The 16,387-nt window shown below is 48.1% G+C and overlaps 1 protein-coding gene across 1 annotated transcript in view; it reads right to left on the reverse strand.

The window, feature by feature from the left end:
• FSTL1 (follistatin like 1) overlaps positions 1-16,141 on the reverse strand; it is a 56,272-nt gene extending 40,131 nt beyond the window's left edge. The window contains exons 1-2 of the mRNA XM_065852383.2: positions 15,990-16,141; positions 15,827-15,886 (exon numbers count right to left, since the gene is read on the reverse strand). Of these exons, the coding sequence (XP_065708455.1) occupies positions 15,827-15,886; positions 15,990-15,992 (63 nt within the window). The 5' untranslated portion in view covers positions 15,993-16,141. The remainder of the gene's footprint in view (positions 1-15,826; positions 15,887-15,989) is intronic.
• Positions 16,142-16,387: the final 246 nt, after the last annotated feature.

Here is a 16,387-nt window from a genome sequence, read left to right on the forward strand (position 1 = left end):
AGCCAGCTGCTGGCTGTATCTCCTTCCTTGCACTATAAGTGCTTTAGCATATGCGTGACCTGAGTCATTTCAGCATGCTAACTCAGAAGAGAACAACCCTGACCAAAGAGAGATCTGTGCTGATCTGTAAGAGGTATTCACTCATGGGGACTTGACACTGATTCTCAGTTAACATATGAAGCACAAATTCCTTACCCATGCAAGTATTTTTTATTTGCTCTTGTGCTTGATACCCTTGACTCTGTGAAACCTGTAGATAAACACAGCCTAGTCCCAGCAGTGATCATTTATACAAGCAGCCTCTAATGTTGCAGTTAGCAACATCAAGTCCACGATGCAGATGAAAATCAAGCATCTACAAGGAGACATTGCTTGTGGCTGCTTGCTTCTCCCCTCTAAGAATGAATGCTCACCCTACAGCAAAGGTATATAAATAGGCTGTGAAGCAGTTCCTGATGGGTTGCAGCTTACTGCTTCATAGACCACAGTAAAGCTGACCTGATGTCAACATTAACACATGATGTGCCATAAGCAATTCCAGACACGCTTTGTGACCTATCCAGTCATCCCTGCTGCGTGATGGCCATTTCAGCCAACGCGTGCAGCAGATGTCCATGGTCGTGAAGCACTTCAGCTGCCTGAGTTTAATCGTCCAAGCCCTTTGTTACAGCAAAACACAACTGACTTTCACAAGCTTCATATCCTGCAAGCCACCAGGATGTCAGCACAGCCCTGGCTTAGTGACCCTGTTCAGTCACATCAATGTCCCATTGAACCTTGTAGGTTCTTCCCCTTCTCTTAGATCAAACACACTAAGCAACAGTCCATGAGACACAATTTACTTCTGTAAGCTTCATGAATGGACTTTGCTGTGTTTCTTCATCTTACCTTAGTTTTGTACCTTCATCTGAGCCAAGACATGGTAATTTCCCACCTCTCCGCTTCCCTGTTGGAAACCATGCAACTGTAGAGAGATCAGACCACACTACTACTGGGACCACAGCCAGCAGTATGTGGTATGCCTGGCTTTTAACAGCTAAATCCTATCAAAAATAATGATGCAAATACGGGCACTCCTACCCGAGACATCCTAATGCTTTCAACAACCTTTTAGGAACGTGTCATGCTGCTGGATGGCACAGAAGCAGAAAGGAACAAACTTGGGACTCCTGGTATTCGCTGCATGAACACCTATGGGCTAAACGAACAGCCCTATGTCTGAAAGTTGAGACAGCTATGTGCATGTTTCTCAGCCACTGCATCAGACAGCTTCTTCCTGAGGGCAGGCATGAACTGCACGGAATTATCACCTAAATGGCAGTCACAAGGTCTAAAGCTCTCCTTTACAATCTCACGCACTGATGTAGAACCAAGCATCCTACCAAAGTATCCACCCTGAAGTACCTGTATCACCATTTAAGATATGAACTCCCCTTTTTCTCCATGTCTCCAGCACCCTGGGTTTCAGCAGCTTATCCAGTACCACACAGGAAGTCTGTGAGAAGCAAAACTGGGCCTTGCAAGACCTGGCAGGTAAGCCCAGCCAACAACTGCAGTTGGTCCATGACACTGCCCTGCCCACATACTGCATGAGTATGAGCAAAGACACAAAGCCCCCTGACACAGAATTAAACTGACGGATGCAGAAGCATCCATCCTTCAACTGTGGTACCCTGTGTCCTCGAGTACCTCTCCAAATGCTCTCTGCAATAAAAGAGTGCTTAACAACTCTCCCATCCCCACCAGGGAAGCGCTTCATGGGCACTTGGCCCCTTGGGGAGGTGGAAATCGCCCCCCACCACTGTCCACTTCTGGAAGGCATGAAGGAGAGGCCTTGCCAGGCCTCACCAGGCCTCACCAAGGGCTCCAGCAGCCTCTGACGGAGGGAAGCACGGCGGTGACGGGTGAGCCATCCCTGGGCCTCATCCAGCATCCCTGGGCCTCCAGTCCATGCTGGACAGACTCCCTGCCTCCACCACCAAACCTGAGCACTAGGCCAGGCCCTGTCCTCAGGGCTGCCAAAGCTGCTGAAACCTTCACAAACCCATTCCCCACAAACCACCACGCTCCCCCCGGCAGAATGGACACAGGAGGAGAAGCTCGCCTGGCCACGCTTCTCCATCCCGGTGACCCATGATGACCCCCATAGGTTTTGTATGAGAGGAACAATGGAGACAGGGCACAGCTCCTCTGAAAAAGCTTGAATGCTCTCTTGCAGCTGAAAAAAAAAAAAAAAGAGCAGCCAGCAAAGGAGCCTCTCCTGCAAGGGGCTGTGGTCAGCAGTAGGTGACAGGATGGGGCAAAGAGGGAGGCAAACTCCTTTTCTCTCCCTGCATTCTGCTTCCGCACGTTTTTGCTCATGCCTGTGCAAAGACAAAAAATAAAGAACTATGTATTCCCTCCTCCCCATCAATTGGAGTTTTTTTCGGGGCAGAGTTCAATTTTCAGCTGCATAGGTGCAGAGGAGGAGGATGGGGAGCACGCAGGGAAAGTGGTACAGGAGGCACTCACCTTGCTCCATGGCAGCTCACGAGCAGAGCAGCTCACACCTGCTGCTAAACTGCTCCTTTAGAGATAAGTTGCAAGAAAGTTTGGGTCCAAGTTTAGAAAAAGAAAAAAAAAACAACAAAACACTGCTCTGAGGAACACAAAGCTTTGCTGCCTCTTGCCAGACTTTTACTAAAATATGGGTTTTGAGCTCACAGCAGAGCAGAGGAGAGGAGAGAACATCACCTCAGGAGAGGTAACTACCTCCTCTCACGTCTTGTCAGTGATCAAAGGAAAAATGACTGCCAACTAGCCTGCCCACAGAAAAAGTGCACAAGCTTTCTTTATTTGAATACCTCTTCTACAAAGTTAAGGCTGCCTTCCAGAAAGATGCCTTAAAGCTATGAAAGGACAAACCCTCACCCTAGCCGACTTAGTCTTCCCAAGGTGTGAACTGGAATGGACCCGAGAACAAAAACCACAGAGAGTTTTCTGCTTTCTTTCAGAGGAGTGAAAGCCCCCAGACACCCATATTTAAAGACGTAAATAGAAAAATAAACATAGAAGGGGTATTGTAATAATCCCTGCATCTTTATCATGGATTTTTAGAACAGAAGCTTCCCAAGGTCCAAGTCAAGATCCAGCCCAGTCTGTGACAAGCTCTGTATGAACACATTGAACACATCTCAGAAGAGAGTCCATGGCCCCTGGGACAGCAAGTGAGCAAGATTTGCTCTTGGAAAAATTCCCTGTATTGTTATTTGGTTAGAAATGGATTGTTTGAAAAGGGTGGAGTGAACAGCAAGAGAGCTGTCTCTGCCTCCACCTCTCTAATTATACCAAATGCGGATCAGACTTGCTGGGGATGGCTTGAGTTGACTAGATGGGGGGCAGCCTGCATGTTCTTTGTGTCACCCTCAGTCCCAGACTGACACCTGTGTGTTACACAAACCAAGGCACACTGAGGAACAGATCCAGCCTCCGACATCAGAGAGGACTCTTCCTCCTGACAAAGCCTCATTCATCCACCAGCCTCTGCCATGAGAAAAGGAATACAAATCAGAGCAATAGCAGAATGTGCTGGCACTCAGATGGGACTTCACAGTGCAGAGACATCCTTACATGCAGCCTCGAACAGCTCTGAGGCCCTAGTTCTACAAACCATCACTGCTTGGCTTAGATACTCTAAGTGTAGACATACAAGAGACCATGCATTTCCCCACTACTGTGCCCAAAGCACTAGCAGACTATCATAAAATTGTTTGGGTTGGAAGGGACCTTCAACGGTCTTCTAGTCCACCCTCCCTGCAATGAGCAGGGACATCTTCAACTAGATCAGGTTGCTCAGAGCCCTGTTCAGCCTGGCCTGGAATGTTTCCAGCTACAACCTCTCTGGGCAATCTGTAAAGACCCCTTTGTGCAAGTCACAAGGCACTTTATACTTCTCCCTGTGACAAGCAGCAATGGTTAATTCCCAAACAGCTTTCTCTAGGAAGGCAACAAAAGCATAGATCTTTTATCTTTCGGTAAATCTCTTCAGAACTATGCTTGAACTTATTTGAAGTTAACTGGTTCCCATTACAGAGAAACATACAGACAGATGCAGAATTCTGTGACTATTTTGCAAGCTCCTTTTGAAAGTTTTTGCTTAACTAGCAGAACTTCAATAGCAATTTTTGGTTTAAGTCAAGCAAATGAACAGTATGCATTCCTTCAGTATTCAGGGAGTTGTATTGCCCATTTGCCATCTCAATTGCCACCACCTCTGGTTATATGATTATCATGAAATGCTGCGGTTCGTGGTAGCTGCTCTCCCCACCCCAGCAGCCCAAACTGGCCCACAAGCCCAGCAGTCAACTGGTCTGGTGTAAAGGTTCCTGCGACAGAAGAGACACGGTGCTGGGGGCGCTGGCTGAGCACTGTGAGCTCTAACATGGCTCGACTGAAGCTGCTACCAGAGGACAGTCTCCAGCTGGCCACAGTGCTGCGATGCAGCCCTTTGCGTGCTACAGGGCATGAGCTGCACTGAGCATTAATCCCCCCGGCCCCCAGGGCAGTCAAGTCTCATCTGTGGCATCAAGAGTGTTGAGAAGCCTCTAAATATTGAGCTTTAACTTAAGCGCGTACTGTAGGAAACACAAAACCAAGGCTTTAGTTGGTAACAACAGCAGCACATTTGCATACCATGGGAAGACTCCTATTAGGAAAACCTTGCCAGCTATGCTTCCTGATGGTGTGTGGGTTAATGTATATTACTCAATAATATTAAATTAGTGTTTCTACTGTTTTTTTTTTGTCATTCTTCTTTTCACAACTCCTATTGCCCAAGGCTGCACGGATTCCCAGTAACAGCACGTGGAAATGCCCGGTCACTACACGGCGAGGGAGCATCAACAGACTGGGAAAGGGGACAGCAATGCGTGAAGACCCAGTACTGAGCGGGGGATGAGGAGGCAGGCTTCACCAGCTTGAGGAGCTCAGGGTGTTCAGTTTTCCAAAGACAAGGCTAGGAGCAGTCCTTGTCGCAGACCTGTTACGATGGTGTGGAACAGACATGTGGTACTAAAGGCATCTTCTTTTTAGCAGATCAAACTGAAGATTCGGCATTCAAAGATCAAAAGTAGACAACCGCAACCCAGAAATGAGGTGTAGCAGCATGTGGGTAATTAACCACTGCAGCAATGTACCAAACACAGTGGTATTTTCCATTTGTGGTAATTACTTAATCAAGACTAGATGTTTTTTAAGACATGCTTTAGAGTCCAGAGCGAATGGAACTAATCAAAGAGGTGGATATATGGGCTGTATTATGCAAGAGGGTAGAAGTGAAGCACAAGAGCTCCTTTTGGCCTCACCATCTACTAATTTGTGGGGAAAATTGCCCCTCTTAGTGTCAGTGGAGTTTGTAGACAGCCATATTTTTAATGACAAGATATGCCGATGTTTACATGAAATAGTAATAATAATACATTGTGTTTTACCCACACCTCTAATCTGAAATTCTCCAGGCTCTTTATTGTCACTATGTCAATAAGCCTGACAACTCAGCATTTGATAAACTGGCATTATAATGCCCTTTCCATCCAGCTTGAACTTTTTCAGAGTAGCTAATCATTTGTTTACCATTTACATGGAAATCAGGCTACCTGTGATCTTGAGCACCTACTTTTAGGCCTCTTGGTGAGAAAATACTCACATGGATGCCTTGCAGAAGGTCTTGGGGTGAGAAGTGGCACAGCGCACAGAATTGCCCAGCAGCTGCCTGCTCCAGATGCTTATCCCCAGGACACACTTCACAGCACTCAAAAACTCTGTATAACCTCCCCAGAAACATTCTGGTAACAACGTATTTTCTAAGACCAGGAGACAGCAGTGAAAATGTTAAAAGGAAAAAAAAATGACAGAGGATGTTTCCCAGCTGTTTTGACAAACATCTTCATATATAATAGAAAATTTTAAAAAGTAATTTCCATTAGTTACCATGACAACCAACAGAAATCGCTAGCCCATCTTCTCTTCCTTGTCAACCTTCGGCAGACAAGTCAGGGAAAGCAAGTGACTATGCCCCATTCAAGATCCTCTACTTAACCACAACATAAGCTCACAGGGAAATCTACATTGCCATAATGTCCAGTGTTCCCCTTACAGCACATCTCCAATTTGTCTCCTCTGAGCTACAAATGGCTGGATCTCCCCTCTGAGAGCACACACACTCCAGAAATGCAATCCCCACTGTGAGACACCCCAGCTCTCCCACCTTACACCCCTCCTCTCTCTTTCTCTGGCTCCATACAAACATGCAACCATCTCTTCCTTCCCATCTGTGGGCCATCAGCTCACTTCTTAAATGTGGTCTGTAAGAGCCCTTTGTGCACTTTATTGCCTGGCAATTCTGGTCCACATTTTATCTCTGTTTTCCTCACTAGTGTTATTGTTGTTGATAAGGATAATGACCCTCCGCAGTGCCAGCTGCACCTTCTGCATGGAGCTTTAAAACTTTTCTTAATAGGAATGCATTCAGCTTCATAAACCCTTCCAAGAGGCTTGGCACCATCATTATCCGTATTTTACAGATACGAACACTGCAGCTTAGATGAATTAGGTGCCTTGCCCGAAGCCTACAGACGAATCAGGGCACGATGCTAAGAATAAGAACAAATAGGTCTGGAGACAAGAGTCTGTTTGCATTTTCCTGATGCCTACAAGGCTCTGCAGTTGTTTGAGCCACATGTGCTCAGACTCCCATTTAGTCCCTTCACCTTGTCAAGATCCCAGAACAAAGAAATATAAACCTGGAAAACAAAACAAAACAAACAAAAAACAAACCCAAACAAACAAAAACCACAAAAAACCCCACAGAACACACACACAAACGCCAAAACCAACCAACCAAAAAACAAACCACCAACCAAAACCCAACAGTTGTCTCTGTTTAATGCTGGTTTACTGTTGACCTTGCATCTGCAGCCAGGATGTCCCAACTCAGCCCAGCGTCTGGATGGGTGCTGCTGCACTGCAGAAGAGCTTGGCAGTGATTTGTGAGGCTGTATTAATGCCCAGCTGTTCTCCTGTCTCGTTCGGCTTTCACACACACAAAGTTCAGAGTGGCCCAGGCACTGCACCGACACTGTGAGGTTTCAGACTATTCATATACCACAGCAACAATTAAAACTCACCCAGTAGAATCTGAAATCCCCAAATATTCCACATAGATTGTGAATTTTGCTGTGCTCCCCTCTACACCCCCATCCCAGCTCTGGGTTGTGGGAGTCACCGGCAAGTTACTCCGTAATAGGGCTGAGAAAGGTGGCTCTGTGTGCATGCGTATACACGCACACGAGGGGTAATAAACCATTTTTGTGTCCCACGATTAAACACGCTTTGGCTCAGTTTCCTCCACAACACCCTCCTGGAGCACCTGCATGCAGCTCTGAGCGCCAAGGAGGGAAGGACAAACCATAAAGTGTGAAGCTAAGCAACCACAAGCTGTTCGACGAGCTGCTTCCCACAGGTTCCCGTCTCAAGGCTGATCGCATTTGGTATGAACTGCAATCAACAGGGAATACTCACAAAACACTTATCTGGTCTGTAGTAAAAGCTGATCTCACACTGGAGCGTTTCCCTCAGGTGGGGCAGTAACTACTGCATCACAGTGTCTACTTTTACAAAACTTAAGAGGAACACAGGAAAGTAATATACTTGTAGGAAATTAATATACTTCACTAAAACGGCTGAAAGTGGGTGTTGGTTTTAAAAGTTATTCAAGGTTCAAAGGTATTAACAAACAGAATAAGATCACATAAAGCTCCATTACTTTAGGCAGCCAGGGAAAAACCGTTCTGCTTTGACAGGAGAAATGGAGCTGCTAGGAGACTAAAAGAGGTGGGCTAAGCCTGGAGATGAGGGGCCCCCTAAACCAGCGACAGGTACACGATGGAGATAATAGTGTGGGGAAGGAACTGATTATCACTGAGCATGGGGGCGTAATTAGTATTGTTGGGACAGAATAAAAAGATTAATGGTCTACTTGCTCATAGAAGAGGACCATGAAGATACACTAACTTGGAGATACTCCAGAGCATGTATCATTTTTCAAAGAACAGGAAGAGGGGCATCACTTATTGGGGATGTGTAAAACTGGATTTGACAGGGCCCTAATGGCTACAATTTGTACAGGCAGCTACTAATCCCAGGGCATGCAGTGATACCTTGTAGAAGAAAGAGTCTGTTTTTCTAACAGGGGATGCTTTGAATGATGCCAAAAAGCACTACCACATTTTGTCACTATCCCCTCTGAAAATCTTGGCAAAACACATGCGCTGCAGGGAAGGATCCTGTGGGTGTGCACATGTCTTCCTACATACACTTCTCAGATGAACAAAGGCCTGAGGACACGCCTCTTGCTCTCCTGAAGTGCTGGAGCACTGGAACAGGGTCCCCAGGGATGCAGTCATGGCCCTAAGCTTGACAGCGTTCAAGCATTTGGATAACGCCCTCAGACATATGGTATGAGTTTTGGGGTTGTCCTGTGCAGGGACAGGAGTTGGACTTGATGATCCTTGTGGGTCCCTTTCCAGCTCAGGACATTCCATGATTCTATGAAAGCTCAGCACATGAGCAAGCCGAGGCACCAAGGCTTGCTCTTTAACTGCAGACTGGATATAAATCAGGTAGTTAAAATTAGATAAATAAATAAATAAATAAATAAATAAGCGCTCCCTCCTTACATTTACACGTCATCCTCCACCAACAGGTCCACACCCTAGTCCTGGGGACATGAGGAATGGAGCTCCATGAGAAAGCAGAAGAGGCTCCATAGAGCCTCTGCTGTGACCTGAGTTTGCCACCATCCATCCCCAGGGCAACTGGAGAAGGGGAGCACTGCCTGAAGAAGATTAGGCATATACTATTTGCATGGCATTCATCATCTAGGGGCTGGAATACCCCAAAGCTTGCATCATACGGAGTAAACATGCTGTCCTCAGACGGGAATACCGCAGCTTTTCTGCCAAGCCGAAGGCGATGCCTTCAACGTGAATGCTTGGTCCCCTGCCACCTTAATCTTCCAGAGCTCTGGGTTTGAATGCACAAGCTGCAGACCAAAGCTGGGTCACAACCTTTTTGGTTATCCCTGAGGAATTTTTACTCACCCAGACAACGAAACGATCCAGACATAGCAAAAATTCCCTGAGGAAATCGCTTCCTCCTACATATAGGAAACGAGACAACAATTCCAATCCCTCATACATAAACTTCTCAAACATAAACATGAAAAAGTGGCCAAAACACAGGAGGGGAAAAAGTCCCAGAGCAGCAAGGAGTACATATGCAAAGAGTTACGTCATGCATAAGGAAAGCTCTTGGCTTCAGGCTACAATTACAGCACTTAAATGGCAGGGGCCGCCCTAGCATGAAGCGGCCCCCCCAGGCACCATCCTCTGGATCAATTAATTGTTGGGAAAAAGCAGACTCTGCTGTCAAAACCATCCCTAGACAGTGTGGCACTGGAGGCCAATCTGGCAACTGGCCAGCGCCTATCGAATGGTCCCTTTTCCACCTGTCCCAGAGGATGGACAGAAACTCCTTGTTCTGTCCTCCTGACACTCAACCCCCAAAATGCCTCAACCTGGCAGTGGGGTGATAAGGAAAGAGTGGCCAAGGGCAGCATTTCTGATGGCAGGAGGCACACCCAGTCCACGGGCTCCTGCCTTAGGACAAGGTTCACCAGTACATCTCTCCATCAGAGGCAAGTACCTTTGCCAGCCCATCCCTGTAACCCCACTCTTGCTTCCCTCTTATCCAGGATTTTAAAAAGAAAGTGGTTAGTGGTCCATCTCTGGGACAGCAGTTGACAGGGCACAGCCAAGGGAAACACTGTACAGAGAGCCATCCTGCAGTGTTCATACAGAGGTGAATGAGATGGGTTCTAACAAGTGTTTCCTCTCAACTCCTGGTTTTCCTGGTACATTGGGTATTTTCCTCAGAAGCACAGGAGAACTCGCACCCTCTTCCCAGTGAGACAAAAAACAGATTCCAGTTTTCATGCAGTGCTTAGTTTCTTCTGCCAAAATATTTGCTTGGCTGTCAAACAGTGGAAATGCGGGATCCACCTGCAGCTGAGCTAATGAGATATCAAATCCCACCTCAGTCATCCGCCCCAACCAACTTGTTCTTTCCAAATGTGTTCGTCTAAGAGGAACCTCCATATTGTTTCCAGGTTACGGACCCCTTGACATGCTTCAGACAAGGTGAGGGTGTCTCAAAAAATTCCATGTGTGCAGACTGGAGCACAAGTTTGGTTTCCTTCATCATCTCTCACAGGCAACCTACATGGAATACACTGCAACCATGGGCCCAATGTCAAAACCCAGAGGTACACTGTAGTAAGTCGGAGAGCTAAGGCATAGAGCAGGTACTAAGATTTCATAGTATCTTCTATGAACTTCACTTGTGGGTAGCTGGTTTGCACAGCAGAGAAGGGACACAGTCCCTTATTACTGCTGGCTGGTGTCTTCAGTCCAGATCAGGGCTGAAGCACACTTCAGAGCAAGTAGTAAGAAAATATCATGTGCTTGTGCTGCGACTACCTGTGCTTTAATATAGATCGCACAGAAGCCTCCAGGCCTGTTTATCTGCCATTTGTTTATTTACTGCTGCAATGCCTAGAAATTGCAATCAGAGCCCCGTAGTCAAGAGCAAATAAGCCCCTGCTCTAACGATCTCACATCTAACTTAGCACATTAGCTGTGGAAAAATCTACAACCTCTGGGAAAGTCAAGATGTGTATAACCCCATGCCTGCCTCCCAGAAGCAGTTCTGGAAGGAAGCACGCTTCACAGCATAGAAGTAATCTGCTCTTTTCTTTTGCTAAACTCAGAGACAATGCTGGGAGGGATAAATCTTTCCAAAGAAATACTGATTATTCATAGGTTAGCTTAGACATCACGGTACAGCAGAAGCCAACCCCCCTGAGCTGATGCAGCTAAATAAGGCATTTCTGGGAACCAAACTCATCTAGCTCACAAGACATGTGGCAAAAACACAGCCTGGTTAATAGGAGTCTCATGAGCCCAGAAAGACACATCTGGCTGAGATTTGTGACAAACTCTCTTCTGCACAAAGAGAAACATTCCCCAGCTCGTATAACACCACACACGAAAGATCAAAGGTGCCCCAGTGCCTCCTGATGGGTAAGCAGCTGTACCAATAACAGCAGCTGGAAAATGCAACAGGAGACTCTCAGCCAGTCCTTCCCTCCTGTGCTGGGAGCGAAGCTGCCTCCCAGGCAGCCCCCAGCAGCAGCCCCCTGTTAATTACCAGCAAGGAATTTGCACTCTGGTAGATAAAGTCATTCACTCAGCTCCAAAGCATTTGCACAAAGCAGCTTGGGTCTGACAGCAGCTCCATCTGAGAAGGAGCACCAGGGTGCCACACACACGTACGTGCTCTGCAACGTTGCTTCTGCTTCAGAGCTCGCACCGTGCACGCTGCTGCTTGGAGGTTGTGGTCCCATCAAAATAGCTGGGGAGGCTGTTCAAACACTCGGACATGGGGCATTTGGCCAGCAACTCCAGCACAACACAAGGTGCCTCAGACAGAACCGCTTGTTTAGTCTCCCAGACTCTGATCCCTGGGACTATTCGCAGCACAGCAGCTGCCCCACGGCACAGCACGTGCCTTAAAAAGCAGGCTTTGCACAGATGAGCCTCTGCTGTGTCCCCAGGATAGAATCACATTTTCCCTGGCTCCCCATTTAAAACATGCTTATGGCCTTGATGAGGAACTCCAGCAATGCCTGGTCTGGCACTCAAGGACACAGTTTCAAGCAGGAAGATGCCTATCACTCCAAAACCAGTTCAGGAGAAAAAAAGGATGCTGTATTTCCTTCCACTGAAGACTGAAGATGTGCCTGCTAGATTAGACCTGGGAAGGTAGTTTTATTACATTAGTGGGTTACAAGTGACTGCTGGGATTTATTGCACAAAGCCAGTGGATGTTAAAAACAGCCTGAGTTACCCACATGACTGCCACCATGGTGTCTTTTCTTTCCATTACCATGGACAAAAAATACCAGCGAGGACTGAACTATCCACAAAGTCTCTGCCTCTTCATTTCAAAGGTAAATGGACCTTTCTTAAAATGATAGCTTCTGGGCCAAATACAGCTATGCAATTACACCTCAACTTTCATTTATTTAATTTAATCTCTTAAGACAGCAGTTTTCAGTCTTCACCATTGCAAAACCATGGGAAAAGCTTAGCCAAAGCAAGCTGATAATGCTGGCCAGACTATGTGAACAGCCCAATGGGAGGAAGCACACCAGGCTTTATGAAGACCAGCTGAACTGCCAGCTCCATCTCCCCCCAGGCACACAAGCACTTTGCTGGCAAAAGGGGAACAGGACTTGGAAGGGGTGGCGCATCACCCTTCCTGCATGCAAAAGCAGTCAAGTCAGATGGAAAAGAAGTGCTCAGGTGAGTTAAGCAGACAGAACTTGGCTGAAAACTTTGTCTTCTCTCCCCCCTCAACATCCTTTTTCGGCTTTTCATGTCAAAAAATTACACTGAGGGAAAAATTAATCCCAGGGTTACAACATGTAGAGACTGCAAACACTGTGCTATTAGAAGAGGTCATAAATCTGCCTCCAGATGCTTGTCATCGCCACGTTGCTCGGGGGTATAGACCCCTCACATCTGTCAGTATATCTCCTTGCGAGAGCCTCCAGCTCTCCTCCTCTAGCCCTTTTTTAGGCAAAATGAAACAAGTCAGATTAAAATCTTTACATAACTCTTTCAAAAGGCTGGCTCATTTGGCCAGAAATGGGTTAAGGACACTTCAAGAGAACAGCTACGGGTCTCTGGGTCTAATCTGAACGGCCAGAAAACTGGCAAGAAGCAGAGGGCAGGTCAGGGCAGTGACCTCTCCTCCTGGCAAGGCTGGATTCGGGAACAGACTTCTGTCCGCAGCTCACGCCAATATACTCATGCTGGAGTAAGCCCCATTGCTAACGTCTAAAATTCATGGTGAAAAACAACTTTCCTGATGTTTCTCCATCAGGTTTGAGGCAAAATAATTTATGAAAGCCACCTCACCCTTATTTCGAAATAAGCATCCTGGCGTGACGTGTAACAATGCTGGTATAATTACAGTGGTACCACAAATGGAAGTGCTCCTGTACGCCACCCTTCAGACCTCACGGACACCGTCCAACAGCAACTAGACTCCTCCAGTGTTAACTAGGTAACTTACTCCAGCAGGATATGAACAGCTGATTAACTTTTAATACATTCATCAGACATTTTGAGCCTCTCCCTTTTCCTCTATTGCAATGGATGCTTCACCCTCTTCCCCTGCCCTCCCAAAAAATAATAAATTAAAAAAAAAATAATCGCTTCATCTGCTTCGGAAAGCCCCAGATGAGAACATGAGCAACTTCACCTCTGTAGCATCCCTGTTAACACGAGTGAACGGCTGCCTCATTGAGAGCCTGACCCAGGAAGAAAGCGATAAAAAGGGCTGTCTGAAGCTGGTGGCTGGCTTCCATCTGAGGAGTACAGTTCACCATCTATTGCTCTTGTTACTATTACTGAACTGGGCCAAGAAAAGCTCCCAAGTTTTGGCAAGCCTCAGATTTTTCCAGTCTGCACAAAGTCATGCCAGGAACATTTACTGAAGCAATCTCTTTCTTTCTTTAAAGACTCTAATTATGCACCTAACAATGTTGTAGAAATGAGCCTTGTACAAAAACCCTGGTACAGTTCAGATGTAGTTTTGCCGACAAAAGGATTAGAAGCTTAAGGCTCAGTGTTGATATTCCGAACCTACTGAAAGGCACAAAGTGCAAATTGCAGCAGAAATAGAAGAAATACAGAGGTTATCACTTCCAAAATCTGGAAGAGGGAAAACCACACAGGAAAATGCCATACTAATTTTATTAAATGCCAATCAGTAATGCAGGAAAGTGGTAATAAGAAACATTTAGAGGCAGGCAACCATCAAAGCCACCTCTCAAATGCAAGAGCTCAGCTTCAAGCACAGCCCACTCCCTAGAAAATTAGGTCTAGATATCCCAGGGGGTGGGATACTGCTGGTGAGTGGACTGATGGTCATCACTCAGCAGCTACCAGCAACAAGGAATAAAACTGAACCCCGAAACAAAAGCTGCCTGAGGTGTCAGTTTTCCCTGAAACCAGACCCAAACCCCAGCTATCACTCGCAGGTTTTGCTGAACTTAGAGTGGCATAGAAGTAAAACATTCACTGGTTTGACATTTGGACCACTATCCCTGAAAACAGGCAAATCGTTCATTTGTCCACTCAAGCATGAACTGGCCTTTAAAACCAAGTTTTGAACATGATGGCTGTACACTTTTCTTACTTTCAGTTTACAGATGAGGCACAGAGACATGACAGTACTTACACTTTGGAAGCCATCCAGGTATTCCAAATTAGAGTACATTAGGCAAATAGCAGGACTTAGCAATTTGACCAAGTCAACACAATGTTAGTGGCAGTGGTGAAATCAAGGGCCAAACACACCTTGGCAATGTTTCTCTGGGTTACGGACTTCAAGAGGCTTTGCTCAGACCACTGCCATCACTATTTAGCTGTTATTGTAATTTGTCTTATGAATACACTGCTATATATTTCCTTTCTATGGAGGTTTCTGGACTAGAACTGGTTACGGTTTATTTAGGGTTCCCAATAAAACAGATAACCCTTCCGGCTTTTTCAGGACAATGTCGGAGGGGATGTATGGAAATGCTGACTACATAAGTACGTCACGCTTTGGGGATGAAAGTGTATTGCAATATTATCACGTACGGGCAGATGTGAAATGCTAACTCACACTACAGCTCAGTCCTGCTCCCCTTGGTTTTCACGACAGCCACGACTAGAGCTGTCTTGCAACCACCCTGTCTCACCTCTGTTCCTCACGTGCCCCAGCTTTTGCACTGTTCAACCCTTCAGCGAGCGGCTGGCAGTTGCGGGGAGTTCACCAAAGAAGCTTTGCTTATGGGGACAGAGCAAGAGCGATGTGTTTCACCCTAAACTCCCCTCTTTGCCATAACTAGGGCAGCATGGTCCACGGGCAAGAGGCAGAAAAAGAGGGAACCGTTTCTAGCAAATCAGATGTGTTTATGCTTTTTTTTTTTTTTTTTTGTGCAGAGCCAAACTGCGATGCTCTAGGGTGGGGCTCGCCATCTGGGAGAAATATGTAGGGAGAAAAAATGCAGGCTGGGAGGACGAGCTGCCCCTCACCCCCCAAGCGGGACTGCTTCCCTCCCCAAGCAAGCAGGCTCAGCCTCCCTCCCCAGCCCAGCTTGAGTTCATTTTCCTCAAATCACTTCCACATTTCCCCCGCCGTAATTATCAAATATTTTGTTTCTGACCTCACTTTTTACGGAGGCCGCCGCAACCGGGAATTCAGGCACCGCTTATGTTCTGTCAACAGAGCTGGGAGGGAGGGGGTTGCGAGTTGGGGGCTTTCAATGGTTTTCAATGTCATTGCAGTAAAGGAAAGGAAGAAAAGAGAGGAAGAAAGACAGAAAGAGCGGGAGGGAGGGGAAGGGGCTGCTCGGGGGAGCCCAGCCCGGCGGCAGGGGGGTCCAGCCCGGGTGAGGATGCATCTCCCTCATCCTCACGGAGGGGCCCGGCGGCCCCGCAACTTCCCTCCCGCCCCGGCTGCTACTTTCCCCAGTCCCAACAGCTTCCCCTCCCGACTCCGGGATGCCGCCCGCGGCCCGGCGGCGCCGGGGAAGGGGGACGCGGTGGAAAACGCCAGAAGGAGCCCCGCGCTCCCCCCACGCCAGCCCGCCCGCCCCCGGCCCCCCGCCTACCTCGGCTCGCAGGCGGGCGACGGCCAGCAGAGCGCAGAGCAGCGGGAGAGTTTTCCAGATCTGCAAGAGAGGGAGCGGGAAAGGGGATGGGGGGGTCGATGAGTGCGGGCCGGGGCGGCCGCCACCGCCGCCACCAAACTTCCCGCCGGGCGGCCCCGCTCACCATGCTGCTGGCGGCACCGGCGGGGCAGGAGGAGTTGCGGAGGCGCCTTCCCCGGCTCCGGCTTGATCGGGAAGGGAAGGGGAGGACTCCCCCTCACCCCGACCCGCCAGCCCGCGGCTCCACCCCCGGCCCGACCCCCGCCGCCTACCCCCGCCCCGGGGCCGGCTCCTCCCCGGCCCGCTGAGAGGGGCGGCCCCTCCCGGACCCCGCCGCTCCTCGGAGGTGGCCCCGGCGCTCCCGCCGGAGGGCCCCTCGGCACCCCACTGGGGACTCGGTAGCCCCGTGGGCGGGGGGCTCGGGCCCCCTTGGCCCAGCGAGTGCCCGGGGGATTATTCCCTTTCGAGCCCTACACTGTTGGGGGGCCAGGAAAAGCGGGGCGCAGTCATGCCCGGGTACAA

Source organism: Patagioenas fasciata, chromosome 1 (assembly GCF_037038585.1).
Source record: "Patagioenas fasciata isolate bPatFas1 chromosome 1, bPatFas1.hap1, whole genome shotgun sequence".
NCBI lineage: Eukaryota > Metazoa > Chordata > Aves > Columbiformes > Columbidae > Patagioenas > Patagioenas fasciata.